General features: G+C 42.1%; 2 protein-coding genes across 2 annotated transcripts; both read left to right on the forward strand.

Annotated features, from left to right (window-relative positions):
• The first annotated feature begins 2,260 nt into the window (after positions 1-2,260).
• LOC118778863 (protein transport protein Sec61 subunit alpha-like 1) lies at positions 2,261-9,509 on the forward strand. The gene is made up of 12 exons (XM_036530640.1): positions 2,261-2,353; positions 3,498-3,565; positions 3,651-3,716; positions 3,968-4,046; positions 4,569-4,700; positions 5,392-5,501; positions 5,886-6,039; positions 7,200-7,360; positions 7,663-7,860; positions 8,424-8,615; positions 8,735-8,811; positions 9,004-9,509. The coding sequence occupies exons 1-12, from the start codon at positions 2,347-2,349 to the stop codon at positions 9,188-9,190; spliced, it is 1,431 nt and encodes a 476-aa protein (XP_036386533.1). The 5' UTR covers positions 2,261-2,346; the 3' UTR covers positions 9,191-9,509.
• A 2,183-nt stretch (positions 9,510-11,692) lies between these two features.
• Positions 11,693-14,438, forward strand: LOC118779793 (mitochondrial intermembrane space import and assembly protein 40-B-like). Its single transcript, XM_036532055.1, has 3 exons — positions 11,693-11,887; positions 12,624-12,722; positions 12,994-14,438. Exons 1-3 carry the CDS (start codon positions 11,866-11,868, stop codon positions 13,341-13,343), a joined length of 471 nt encoding a protein of 156 aa, XP_036387948.1. The 5' UTR covers positions 11,693-11,865; the 3' UTR covers positions 13,344-14,438.
• Positions 14,439-14,480: the final 42 nt, after the last annotated feature.

The following is a 14,480-nucleotide window of genomic DNA, read 5'->3' on the forward strand; positions in this document are numbered from 1 at the left end:
TATCTGTGTCACAATATGGTTTTCATGTACGCTCCACTTTGGTGATTTTAGCACTTGAATGCACTTAGAGTACAAATGAGGACAATAACTGTTAGACTAGGACACAAAATTCATGCAAAAATATTTACCCCATTTGTTTTCAACGTTCGTTTTCAATTATCGTACGTTTGAAGAATTAAACATTGATAGATTTCAACTTTTAATATTTGTTTAATATTACTTTCAACATTATATTTTTAGAAATTAAAATTAATCACTAATCCATATTTGAAGCATCCTTGGCCGTGATGAGTATTAATTTCTCTTTGAAAATTACTCTGCGGTAAACTTCAGTCACAGCTGTTGTTTTCTAGATGTAGTCACCCTTCATACAACACTGACCCCTGCTGGTCGTATAATAAATTGCGCGGAGGTTCCCATAATATATGAGTGGCACTAGGCGCGTTCCTCCACCAACCTTAAGTTATGCAAACCCCTCTCCATATATTAGGTTTAATCGTCGTCAGAGAACCGCTAATTTCACAGTGTTTCGCACAGATCCATAACTTTATTAGTTCACGTGTTCGCAGTCAGAAGAACTCACATGGGCACATAATCTCCGACGTGCAAACCAACAGTGGCTCCAGTAATATATCAACTATATTTGGGACGGTAATTAATCTGCTACCTTCATAAATTAACTATGGGTTGAATGACAACACTGTAACTTAGATTATGTATACCAACCACACAGCAGCATGTAGCATTTTGAGAAAAAAAACATTTGTTACTGTTGTATTTGTTGTAGTAAATATAACACATATTTACTGTTGTGTTATGTGTTCATGTTGTAGCCATGGTTTCCCTGCGCAATACCTTGATCTTTCAACTGCTTGTTGTGACTCTACAGTAACAGGTAGCGGGAGCTATGGTCTCCCCGTGCTGTGCATCACAGATAACGCAACGTTTTGATCCATCAATAAGCATCAAACCTTTACATAATTATAGCATCGTTATTTTCACAGCCAGTCCTCGTTTACCTTGACAATTAGCTATAGAAAAGTGCATAAATACTTGCATGTGGGAATATCTCAGCTGATAATAAGTTTCAGAAATTTAAAGCCAAAACAGTTCAATGAACTGATACTGTTAATTTTATTTCCATCCCAATAAAATAACTACGGTGACATTGCCGGTTTCGCCATTATTCCACGTGAATTACCCACCCAATTCAAATTTATCAAGCAAGATCACAATGAGAACTATTTACTGTTATATGTGTAACCGAAAGAGGATTATCCATCAAAACAACAGCATTCGATACAATATAGCTTCCTACCTAGCCAGTTTACGTAAAATGCATTGCTTCAATTGGTTAGCTGATCTAGCAAAAAAATTCGCATGTGAATAAAATATTCAAAGAAAGAGAAATATTCATAGGTTACAAGTCAAAGGCAGACAATCACTATGTTGTCTGATGCTGTGATGTTAATATTTCGTGTTATATTCATGTAACGAAATATATTATATATTTGTTAGTCAAAGTTCAAATATCAACTGGCTAGCTAGCTAATGAGCAGAAGTGACCTTTTTGTTACCCGGAATCACTTGCTCTTGGATGGCCCCTGTTTCCTCTTGACGTCAGTAAGAATAAAGTTTTCGGTTATCGTATGTCCCCTGTCGTTCCACTATACGTTTTAATGCAAATTCTATCTATCTATCTATCTATCTATCTATCTATCTATCTGTCTGCTTCATCTTATTATTCTCAGTATTAGCAGCAACAGTAGTAGCGATAGTGAGTGTAGTAAGTTAATAACAGTATTAACAGTAAATGCAGTAAGTCCTTACAGTGTTAAGACTAAAAATATAAATTGTCAGGCAGTACACAATCCAGAAAATATGTCACAAATGCAACTACACAAGTATACAAAATGCACAAATACAAATACAGTTACTAAGTAATAAGGAAAACAATAAAAACAGTACAAAAACATACAGAGTATGTTCTGAAAATCGTGGTTATAATAGAGACTATATATTACAGATGGACTGTGGGCACATAGGTAGCTAACATCATATCTAAGGTTAGCTAGGCTATAATAATAATTATACAGTAATATAATAATACCAACGAGCTAGACCTGAAAACAGAAATTTACCCGCCCGCTTCAGTTTTGTATAAACTGTTGGCTCTCAAAACTGGGGCAAAGCACTATTTCATCTGACGTGTGTTAGCGGCTGTAGTGGTGACGTGTCTCTAAAGTGATTTCTTTTCCGAGCGCAACGGCTAGCCGGTGCCACTCACGCCTGGCTGATCCACTAAACCGGGACCATTAACACACTGGGATCCACATAGACGGCACTATGGGCAGTGAGTATAACTCCTCTTTGGACCCGCAATTGCATACGCGAATATTTTGATATAGACATCTAGCTACCTAGCTATATTTACTGCAATATTTCATGCAAGGGTCAGGAAATCTAATGTTACAGCATGAGATAGGCGGAGGCCATTTTTTACTTTCAACTCGGAACAACGGTGTCGGCTAGCGACCTTATCTTTTTTTCACCAATAAGGCTCACTAGAGTGCAATTTAATTGACTGGTATGTACAGGGTAAACGTCGTACAGTCAACTAAATGCTGAGGTTGATTTTCGTGGGTTTAGTCGGCTATGGTTCGACAACATGCTGCAATGATTAGCTACAAGCAGTCAGTGCTAGCTAACGTTATCTTGCTACCTAACCACATAACTGCTAGTTCGCTTGCTAGCTCTGTGTTAATCGCTAACTACTAACCTAATGTTAACTTTAGCAGGATATATTGCTAACTGGTATAATTAGCTAGCTGACAAACTAATGCCACAAAAGTCGCTGTCAATAGCAGGAAGGAGACAGGATGTCGTATGAATGAAGACCGATCTACACTACTAGCAGGTTGCTCTAAAATGAGTGATTTTAACGTTAATCGTCTTTCTTATGGTGTAAGTTCGTTATTTGGTTCCGTCATGTGATTGAATAGTTAATCATTTATGTGTATTTTGGGTGCTAGCTACAATAATGTATTCTTTTATGCGGGGGTAAACACTTTTCGTTTAGCTTCAGTGTTGTATGAATGATGACGTAGCATAGCGTCAATCTGTGCTTAGATAGTGCGGCCTCACGCCGAGTTAGCTAGCTAGCTAACGCTGAGTCCATAGCAAACAGTCGTAGAACCTTGGCATGGTGTTTCAGAATTTACTGTCTACCTTTTGCTATAATATATTTCATCTCCCTGTATTGCAATGCTTTTTTCAGTTTGCGGCATGTTTTCGCTGGTCAATTTATTGTGATTTTAATAGTGCACACCATTTAGCTAACTAGCTATGCCACGTCTACTTAATTCTAACTAGGCGACCCAGTGTTGTGTATTGACGTTATCGCTAGATAACTTTGGCTATCTATAGGTGACATAGTTGTTAGCTAATTAGCAAACGTGCTCTTCGTGAAAAGTCATGTTCCCCTTTTTGCTTTGCAGTAAAATTTTTGGAAGTAATAAAGCCGTTCTGCGCGGTTTTACCGGAGATCCAGAAGCCAGAAAGAAAGGTATGCGTATAGCCATTTTTTCCTTCCCCTTTCACACTTTGCTACGTGTAGGTAAATGTTAAAATGTAATTTTCCTTCCCCACAGATTCAGTTCAGAGAAAAGGTATTATGGACGGCCATTACTCTCTTCATCTTCCTGGTGTGCTGTCAGGTGAGTAGCCAGTTGCTGCTCTGTAGGATCATGGCTAGCCAATCAAAGCTCTGTGGAGCTGTCCCAGAATTCAGATTTTCAGAAGTTCCATTCCTCCATTTGTATCCACTTTCTGTTAGCTCTTTTACAGCTTTTTACCCATTGCTGGCATTGGATATGTGGGAACATATAGAATGATGGCTGCAGGATTTTTGTGTAGGTTTATGATGTTAAGTCTTAGAGTGCACCAACCCTCTGTCACCTTTCTCCAGATCCCTCTGTTTGGGATTATGTCATCGGACTCCGCCGACCCCTTCTACTGGATGAGAGTCATCCTGGCATCCAACAGAGGTGTGTTGAGCTCTTGGAATTCTGAGGTCCCATATTTAACTGCAGAAAGCCCATTACTTAAGTGAATTGCCTTGCTGCCCTGTTTTGGCACATGTCATGTTATACTACTAAAGCAGTGATCATTGCAACGTCAAACTTGAGTTTGAACCTTTATTCTTAGCTGTGGTTAGGGAGGCAGATGTAATAGAAATTGTTTAGCAAGACATTGACAATCTCTGTACTAGCAGGTGTTGATTATAAGGTTGTGTTTATCTGTGCTTTGTCTATCTATAGCCATATCTATTGCTGTAAAGAAATATGTGTGTGTACTGCTTACATTTATGGCCTGATAAGAGGCTGACTTCTTCCGTCACATTTGAAATCTATCTTGGATTTTGTACAAGAGCCCCCACAAAACCCAGGGGCTGTTTCATTTTGTGTCAGAGCCCATTCTGGCTCTTCTCTGGGGTCAGTGCTGGATCCTGATTGGTTATTAGTTTATATGTGCAGTCTCTCATGCGAAGTCATACCCCTCGCCTGCAGGTACTCTGATGGAATTGGGTATCTCCCCCATTGTCACCTCCGGTCTCATCATGCAGCTGCTGGCTGGAGCCAAGATAATCGAGGTTGGAGACACACCCAAGGACAGAGCGCTCTTTAATGGGGCACAGAAATGTAAGCTTGAGCCCCATCCTCCAAAATTTTTTTTTTTTTTTTTTCTTCCAAAAGGGTAGTTTGATCAGATTAGACACTGAGGTCATAAATGAGAGAAATGGGAAGACTATGTGAGCCTGGGTGGCTCATAGGGTTGGAGGTTATTCCGATATCTGTTGCTTCGAGCAGACTCACATGCACCCCATGGGCAAGATAACAGCCTCCTCACAGGGCCCTTACCCTTTCTCAGTTTCTGTAATGTGGAGTGCCAAGCAGAGAGTCAGTGGGTGCTATTGTGAAAGTCTTTGGTATGAGCAATCTTAATGTTGCAACACATTTCAACTCAGACAAGTCTTTACAGGTTTACAGTGTCAGTAGTTGTATTCATTGATGACTTTGCATTCATTCTGAGCTCAGCTGTGTGTTTGTATTACGTTGGTGTACACCATTCTAACCATTCAAAAAAGCCTCCTTGAAGATTAATGCTGTTTCAGTGTTCTCCTGTTTGGTAATGCCCACAGCTTTATTGGCAGTGGTGTCATAGGGTGACTGTATGTCGACTGCCTTTGTTAAATGGAAGGCCTCATGCTCTGATTTAGCCTGCATATCTGGGTTTCTTCTGGCATGGTTGAGCGCAGCCACCTAGTCCTGACAGCTGTTGTGGATATGAAGAGCTTGTGCATGTGTTTTAACACTGCTGTATCTTTGGCAGTGTTTGGTATGATCATCACCATCGGCCAGGCTATCGTGTACGTGATGACTGGGATGTATGGAGACCCCTCAGAGATGGGAGCTGGGATCTGCTTGCTGATCATCATCCAGGTGAATGAATTTGATCACTGCTCAGTTATTTCCTCTCTCATACTTACTGGTCAAGAGTGGGTTCCATCCCTCTGCCATTTGCTGTTAGCATTCCAGAATTCTACTCGACAGCTTACTTGTCACTGTTAACCCCCTGCCTACATCATACATTGGTCAGTTAACTCCCTGCCCCCCTTCACTCCTGGTCAGTAAATACCACTCCCTGGTCACTTCCCTCGTCACTAACCCGAATAGGTCCTTGCAGGCCTTGGTGAAACCTAATGCTTGTGTGTTGTATTACAGATAGTTAATGCATGCTTCTGTTGTCAGTGTGCTGTACTCTGCTGACCCGTTGTTGCACTGGTTGCAAATGCCACGGTTCTCACCTGTGCTCTGTATCGCCAGCTGTTTGTGGCCGGTCTGATCGTGTTGCTGCTGGACGAGCTGCTGCAGAAGGGCTATGGCCTGGGCTCTGGAATCTCCCTCTTCATCGCCACCAACATCTGTGAGACCATTGTCTGGAAGGCCTTCAGCCCCACCACTGTGAACACAGGCAGAGGTAGGCACTGCTTCCTCAAACTGACATCAAATCCAGTACATTTGGCATTGGGACTGGAGGTGGGGATCAGTGGCATTATGCCCTTCTGAAGTGATGATGCTCAGAGAGATATGAAGAGCATTCAACCTTTTTCCAAGTCCAAAAGAAGGTCTTATTGTTTGATGAAAGTGACCTTTATTTGCTTTATTAGATTATATGTATTTGACACATGCTTCATTAATTGATTACAGGAAATGCTCGTTTAGACAATGCAATGTGTTCCTAAAACCTTTTTGTGAACTGGGTCATTGAAAAACGGAATCCCACTGGCCCCATACATGCAGTGTTATAAGCTAGGTTGTTAGTATGTTTGTTTGTTAGCTATGTTTCTGAATATGGGTTTGAAAACAAGTATTTCACCAAAAGGGAATGCATATCCAATTGATGATTGATGATTTCAAATATGTGTATGATATACAAATTATACTGCATATCATACATTCAGTAGCTAAATGTACATGCTCATATAGAAAATTACTTAAATATTTGAAATATTTTGACATGGTCTGCACAGTGGTTTAGAAATCACATTTAAATTGACGGCATGCAAATCTTTGTTTTGGACCCTTTATTTACATCTTGAATTCACCATTCCACACACATTAAAGACAAAAACAAGCAGATGAGCTTCAGTTCACTCTCACGGTTGCAGTGAGAGAAAACAACAAACTAAAAATAAACATTTTGCAGTAGCTAGTACATTTCGTGGTGGTACCATCACTTCCTGTTGTGGTCCAGCTCCTGTCTGTCATTTTAGTGTGTTTATTTGGTAAATCAAGTTGGAGTTGTGTCAATAGTAGTATTAGTAGTAAAATTGGGATTTTCTTTCTTTTTTATTTGTGACAGATGTATGTTAAAAGCTGACCTAATGTAATTGCAGTTCAAAGTTAAAATGATTTGAACTTGTGGTGATGGAATTAATTTAGTTGATGCAGGGTCCTGTGATTTTGGTGTAATTCAAGCTTCATTCATACTTGAATGTTAAATAATCGTGCTTAAATGTGTAATTATGGGTATTTAAAGAGCACAGAATGATTGTGGCTCTTGAAAATGTGGGTTGGGCCTGCTTCAGCAGACTGGACAGTGAAGTGTATGGAATGTAACAAGTGTCTTCTGTTCAGGGACGGAGTTTGAGGGAGCCATCATCGCTCTTTTCCACCTTCTGGCCACCCGCACGGACAAAGTGCGTGCTCTGAGAGAGGCGTTCTACCGCCAGAACCTGCCAAACCTCATGAACCTGATCGCCACAGTCTTCGTTTTTGCAGTGGTCATATACTTCCAGGTCAGTGGTGGCCCTCTTGGAGTTACATCTCTTCTGGCTGGCTCGCCATTCATTGTCATTTAGCAGATGTATTCCCTTTGCATTCTTCACTGGTTATGGTTCATTAATACCAAATAAATTTAGGGAATTTAGATAGGTGTAAGTTTGCCATTAAAAGGTTGGTTAGTAAATGATGTGTTTTACAGGACATCCAGTTTAAGTAGCCCACCTGATCTGATATAACTGCCGGTTATAGTGAGATGATGTTTCTTACACACATCGTCCTTGGGTATCTGTGTGCTTACACCGTCATTCTTATGCAGGGCTTCAGAGTGGACCTGCCCATCAAATCTGCCCGGTACCGTGGACAGTACAACACCTACCCCATCAAGCTCTTCTACACCTCCAACATTCCCATCATCCTCCAATCCGCCCTGGTCTCCAACCTCTACGTCATCTCCCAGATGCTCTCCACGCGATTCAGTGGCAACTTCCTGGTCAATCTGCTGGGAACTTGGTCTGTAAGTAGCCATCTTTACCTCTTTAACACCTCATCTTGAAGCAATTGCTCAACAGATAGCACACCTGACAGAAATTTGCTCACCTTGCCTGTGGCTCAACAGCTTACCTGCTGTTGACTATTAATTGGGTTTTCTTTATGGCATCACAGTCAGTTTCTGGAATCGTTTTGATTGGTCCCAGTCTTTCGCGTGATATTCAGATGTTCCACCAGTGGTGGCCAGCCTTAGTCCTGGACATCTGTAATGGTTTCTTCTTTGATTTGCAATAAGAAATTGTTTAGGAAAGCGCTAAAAATGCGTTGCGCCTCCCCAAGGTGCTGTAAAGCCAGTGTAACTCTGGTATTTCCAGAGAAGGAGGAATACAACATCTAAATGTAGTCTGTAGCAGGTATTGTTTTTGTAGAAGACGGAAATGCATGAACATCGTTCTTAATTTATGGATTTTTTTTCTGTATTGATATCGCAAAAAGCTGACCTAGAGGGAAATTTGTGTTAGAGACAGTACCACTCAGTATCTGAAAACAGTAGAAATCAGTGAGGTGACGTGTGGTTTGTGTGTACAGGACACGTCTTCCGGAGGTCCAGCACGTGCCTACCCCGTCGGAGGGCTGTGCTACTATCTCTCCCCGCCCGAGTCCTTCAGCTCGGTTCTGGACGACCCAGTCCATGCTGTCATCTACATCGTCTTCATGCTGGGCTCCTGTGCTTTCTTCTCCAAGACCTGGATTGAAGTTTCTGGATCGTCTGCTAAAGATGTAAGTTCCCAGCATCTGCTGTCTGTGTGCCGCATTTTTGCGTCTGTTTGTATTACATGTATTGTCTGTGAGTGTTTGTTTTAACCAGAGAGGTGGGTCACTGTGTTTGTGGCCTTCAGGTGGCTAAGCAGCTGAAGGAGCAGCAGATGGTGATGAGAGGACACAGGGAGACCTCCATGGTGCATGAGCTCAACAGGTAAGGACCGACACCTGCGTTACTGTTTTTATCCCTCCCCCTGTGATGTAGGACCCCCCCCCAGGCTTTCTGGGGATCACATTGCTTATTTGTCTAACTCTTCCGCTGTTCACTTAATATAGGTTGGTTGGGCAGAGATACGGTTTGATAAATGCTCCACACTATCTGATTGCCTTCCCTCCTTGTGTGCAGGTACATCCCCACCGCAGCAGCCTTTGGTGGTCTGTGTATCGGCGGGCTTTCTGTCATGGCTGACTTCCTGGGTGCCATCGGCTCCGGCACAGGAATCCTATTAGCAGTCACAATCATCTACCAGTACTTTGAGATCTTTGTCAAGGAGCAGAGTGAAGTGGGCAGCATGGGAGCACTGCTTTTCTAAAATTCCCCCCCACCCCAGACAGACACCACCACCTGTCTTTTGTATTGTATTTTTTTAATTTACTTTTTTTTTTTAACATTCACGCACAGTCAGTGTTCTATCTCCTGGAGAAAGTCTTTTGGGAAGGTTTTTTTTCCCCTAGAAGCTCTGGGGGTGGAGTTACAACATTCAAGCAGACTTTCTCTAAAAATGAGGGGTGCCATTGTGTCCCCCCCCCCCTTTTTTTTTCAAAACACATTACCCACACTCCTCCTCTCCATTTTGGCAGTCTACTTGGTACCTCCTCCTTTTGGCTTGCTTATCATAAGTTACCTTTGTTCAAGAGGAAAGATATGGCTAAAAGCACAAGGGCTGAAGTGCTGACAGTCCTCATCACATCTTAGCAAAATTTGTTATGCCAACCAAGCACTGTTCATGGTTTGAATGCCTTTTAGGCCCCATAACACCCCCCCCCTTTTTTTTCTGGGGTTAGACACAGGCTGGGGGTTCGCTCACATGTGCTGGTGGATGGACTGTAACTATACACCTGTATATTCAGGTGAGGTCTGTACCTGGACAATGTTAGTGGGCAAACCCGGTCTACCATTTCAGGTCATTTTAATAGGTGAGAGAGGAGTGGGGTGCTAGAGCCGTTTGTGTGTTGAAGTGAAACTGTCTGTCTGAATTGTATCCATGTTTTTAGAACAGTTATCATAGAGGAAACAAAGTACACAAATACTTCCTATGGCTCTAAGAATCTGTCCAGCTTTGTCAGTTTTCTATTTGTGAATATATATAAATATATATATTCATGCAGGTCTTATCAAGAGTACACAGGTGTCCTTCTGTATGGTCCAGGTAAAGGGAAGAGTTTGTCTATCTCAAGGCCCATTGTTCCCAACGGAATTGACCATTTGCAGCATCGTAATCAGCCTGGTAGAGGCTGGAGGGTGCGTAGGTCAGGTTGGGGGGGGTTTCTGAGATTTTTTTTTTTTTTTGCTTTGTTTTTGTTTTTACTTCCTGTATTGGATATACCTGTATTAAAAAACAAGCGATTTTCTGACATGGATTTTTTGGTTGTCTGTATATATTCATTGTATACACTATTACTCTACAGTGTAAAATAATCCTTTTCAAATGTGTAAAGAGAAGTTAAAAAAACACTGCTTTGAAAAAATGCAATCCATTGAAGAAATGGCCATTGTCAATAAAAAGCTACTTTGGGAAAAAAAGCTATAAAATAAACTGCTGCCTTTTCCTCCCATTTCAGTCCTGGTGCTTGCTGCAGACCAGAAACCAGAGTATACTTTATCATGCAACAAATGTTAGCTATTTGACAAGCTAACTGATTCTTTCTCTTCACGTAAGCCTGTTCCACCTGGTCCTCCGTGTTTTCTGTGGGTGGGTGGTGAAGCATGTGAAGACCGAACATCTGGTTTTGATAACATTCATGAACACAACCAAGCCAAATGAATGGAGGAAATACTGAATTTGATTTTTCATATTTATACCCAGTTTAGAGAACCCACACTGTGAAATGTTGAAATGGCAGCTTTCACGCAAGTCAGATGTTCTCACAGTCCACTCCACACCTCATTTTCGTTCCAAACAGCTGACCCCTCAGCAAGACTGACTTCTAACCTGCAGTGATCATGCAGACACATTTAGTATCCAGTGAAGAACAGATATTTAAAATTATTGTATTTAATTTCAGTTAAAGAGCTGTTTCTATTACTCTGAGCACTGATTGGAAGTTAGTGTTGTGGAAGTGGGGTTGGAGCAGTGAAGGATGCAGCGTTGAGGCTTTGCTAAGGTTTCCTGCAGACAATATTTATGAATGTTTGATGTGGACCTCACCCTACCAGCAGGTTACACCAGCTGGCCTTTGGGTTTGATCATTGCCCTCTGACAGGTCGTACAGTACTAATGTGTCTTCAGTTCCAGTGTGTTCAGGAAGAATATGTTTAGCATCAACACGGGGTAGATTTATGGTGTAAACAGAGTGTTGGTATGGTCATCACGTTTTGCCCTATACATTGTAAAAAGCGAATCTTAATCTGCTTTTGTGTAAGCAGTCCCTACAAATGTGACATTTTATGAGCTGAACCCACTGCGAGGTTGCCTTAACGTCACATCTGGTCATTTTCCCTTTGCGCGCAGTAATACCCAGAATTAAATCATATGCGAAAGCAGAAAAAAATTACTATAGTGTGGATACGGTATATAGGTGTCCACAACCGTCAACGTGCGCCATCTGGTGGAAACATTTCATTCCATTCATTTTGAAAGGAAGGGAGAGGAATATCATTGAAGAGCCATGGATGCTGGACAAAATCACATTTTGGAAAAGCACTTCAAGAATAGGTCTATGAAGGTCTATGAGCCGTATTCACATAGTCTGCACTGTCGTAAACTGGCCAACCACATGTTCTTAGTAGACAGGCGTTTCAGTGGGCAACTATCTGGCGCAGAGAAGGCATGAACTGCGTAGTGACGTAATGGAGAGCGTGTGAGTGCGTAGAGGTCGAAGGATGAGAGGTGAGGGGTCACAGCGTGCGAAGCGGCTGTAGCCGGTGAGTTGCAAAAGAGTGGTTGGCCTGTTAGCTGCTGACCGGTGAACTACAGAACAGCAGAAACGGAGAGTGGCAGGGCACTTAGTGGAACACGGCGGCAGAACGACATACACACCGGCAGAGATGTCATATTGCAAACAGGAAGGTGGGTACACCTGGTTTTGTATGACTGTGATGTTAGTCACAGAAGAAGCGCGTCAATGACATTGAGTCTAACAAGCTAGCTAGCTAAATTATTGGTTAGCCAATCGTAGATGTTGGGAAGCAGCTGATTTTATTACGGATTGGCTTGCTTTGCATGAGTAAACTGAAGCTTTCGTATCAGGGAGTCTTTACCTTATTAGCTGGTCTATTTTAGTTGTCAGGTTCTGAATGCACTCAGAAAGAAAGACATTAGAGAAACACTTTACCTACATCGCTAACGTTAGCTACTTACCTGGCAGTAGTCGCTGGTACATCCACAGCTCAGGTCGTCAATATCTAAGTTTACAATTGGGCTAACCAGCATGCTTACCTGTAGTTAGCTTGTGTGAATTTTTCGTTATATACAATATTTTAGCTAGCTAGTTAATTATATAAAATCTGAATCGGACCAACTTACAACCTGTGTGATCAGATTTGTCTGAAAGGTCTTAAAAATAAATGCATTTTGCCAGGAAACTGCCAATTGTTTATCGTGTATTGTTATTTGTAGTTAACTGGCTATCTAGGTAGTCACCTACAGTCTTGAAAGATCTTGGTAGATAGATGTTCCCAGTGTTATAATGATGAGAAATGACTAATTATATGGACATTTGACTAGCAAAGTTCCTGCAACATGAGGTAAGTTTCATGTTGGTTTTCATAGTCTTTATTTATTTTTTTCTGTGGTTCCCTGGCAGGTAAAGACCGCATCATTTTTGTTACTAAAGAGGACCACGAAGCGCCAAGTAACGCTGAGCTAATCGCAGACGACCCAAACGACCCTTATGAGGAACAAGGTAAGGGAAGAGGAAAAGCAAAAAGGAAGTAATATAAATAAAGCAGAGACACTTTTCTGGTGATAAAATATTCATTATTTTATGTATTACACTTTTCAAAGGTATTAATTGTAGTGTATTTATGTAGCACTTCTCCAATGCTCAAGATGAATGAACCACTGATTTACTCCCAGAGACAGAATTAGTACATTTGATGTTGATGTCATACCGTTTGTATTTTATGTGTTGGAGTGAGATCTCATTTTTAATCTGCTCTTCCCCCCCCTCTAAGGTCTGATCCTGCCCAGTGGAGAGATAAACTGGAACTGCCCGTGCCTGGGCGGTATGGCCAGTGGGCCATGTGGGGAACCATTCAAGGCAGCCTTTTCTTGCTTCCACTACAGCACGGAGGAGGTGAAGGGGTCAGACTGTGTGGACAAGTTCCGAAGCATGCAGGAGTGCATGCAGCGGTATCCTGAGCTTTACCCCCAGGAGGACGACAATGACAACACCCCGCAGGGTGAGAGCGGAGCAGCCGAAGCTGCCACCCCTGGCACTGGAGACTCTGACCCTGCCCCTACACCTGATTCTACCCCTGTTTCAGGAGATGCATCCCAGACACAACGTCCGACCGCCAGCTAATACCGAACACAACCAGTTGGTATTGGCTATCCTCTCCTTTGCCTTCCTCCTTGCAATCAGACTCAATTTTCTGAGTACAGGTAGATTCTTATCTATGTGTTTGAGGACACTGACTGTGGGCTTATATTCTGGGTGCAGTCATATTCCAGAAAACCCTAAAACCCTGGAAGAGTCTTTTGATTCTCTTTCTCTAGAAGGGAGCCTTAAACATGGCCATGGGGAAAAAGGAAACAAAATGCAGAATCCAACAGACAAGGCTTTCTGAAGTCGCTCTGCACCTGAGGTTCCCAGTAGGATGGGGTGGCTAGAAGGGAGAAAGGGAAGTGTGAAGCTGATTTAGGGAAATAAACTAAAATGCTCCAGTCCAGTTGATTTTGGTCCCATTTATGTCGGTTTCCTTGACGCTTCTGGTCAGCAAAGTTCTCTGCCACTTTTAGCACAGTGTTCACTGGAGTTGTGTAACCTGTTATCCATTTTATTAATCAGTCACGGTACCCTTTCCTTCCCATTGTGTTGATGACACAACTGTGACTGTCACTGTGTCATAGGAAGTTCCCTTGTGAAACTAGAACTTTAGGTATAGAATTCACCTGTCACTGTGACCTGTAAGTTAAAGGTGTCCAGCTGTCTAATGCCATTTGTGCTTGTCATGCTGAGCTTGAAATGTAGTCTCATTTTCTGACCCCTGAAATACAGAGGACAGGTGCAGCTTCACTGGGATCAATGGAACAAGCAAAATCCGCAGTGGAGTCTCTGTTAAGACTGTGGGAAAACCTCAAAATTGGTGCACATGCATGCACCAGGTACCCTTCACTTCCAGCACAGAAGAAACAGAAGCAACTCTATGCAAACCTACCCTTCACTCAAGATGTCAGCTGTGGTGGTTGACAGTGTCACCTTTTGTGGTCCAGGGGTAGTGAGGGTGCTCTGTACTCATTAGTTACTAAAGCTACCGAAAAGGAGAAAGGAGCCTCTGAACAATCAGTGATGTCTGAATCACTGTTTTTGTTTTATCATTTCATCTGAAGCCTTAATGGTCTGTCATTGTCTGAATCTGTCTGTCCTCGATTAATTAAACTGATAGCTCACACACTCTCAGGATCGCACTTTTCTTTTGCAAATATCAGTGAGTAAAAC

This window comes from Megalops cyprinoides, chromosome 6 (genome assembly GCF_013368585.1).
Source record: "Megalops cyprinoides isolate fMegCyp1 chromosome 6, fMegCyp1.pri, whole genome shotgun sequence".
Lineage (NCBI taxonomy): Eukaryota > Metazoa > Chordata > Actinopteri > Elopiformes > Megalopidae > Megalops > Megalops cyprinoides.

Coding starts and splice junctions, on each gene's coding strand:
- LOC118778863 (XM_036530640.1), top strand. Junction 4,701..5,391: donor CTTTAATGGGGCACAGAAAT/GTAAGCTTGAGC, acceptor TATCTTTGGCAG/TGTTTGGTATGATCATCACC. Junction 8,616..8,734: donor CTGGATCGTCTGCTAAAGAT/GTAAGTTCCCAG, acceptor TGTGGCCTTCAG/GTGGCTAAGCAGCTGAAGGA.
- LOC118779793 (XM_036532055.1), top strand. CDS start 11,866: ATGTCATATTGCAAACAGGAAG. Junction 11,888..12,623: donor GTCATATTGCAAACAGGAAG/GTGGGTACACCT, acceptor GTTCCCTGGCAG/GTAAAGACCGCATCATTTTT. Junction 12,723..12,993: donor CGACCCTTATGAGGAACAAG/GTAAGGGAAGAG, acceptor CCCCCCTCTAAG/GTCTGATCCTGCCCAGTGGA.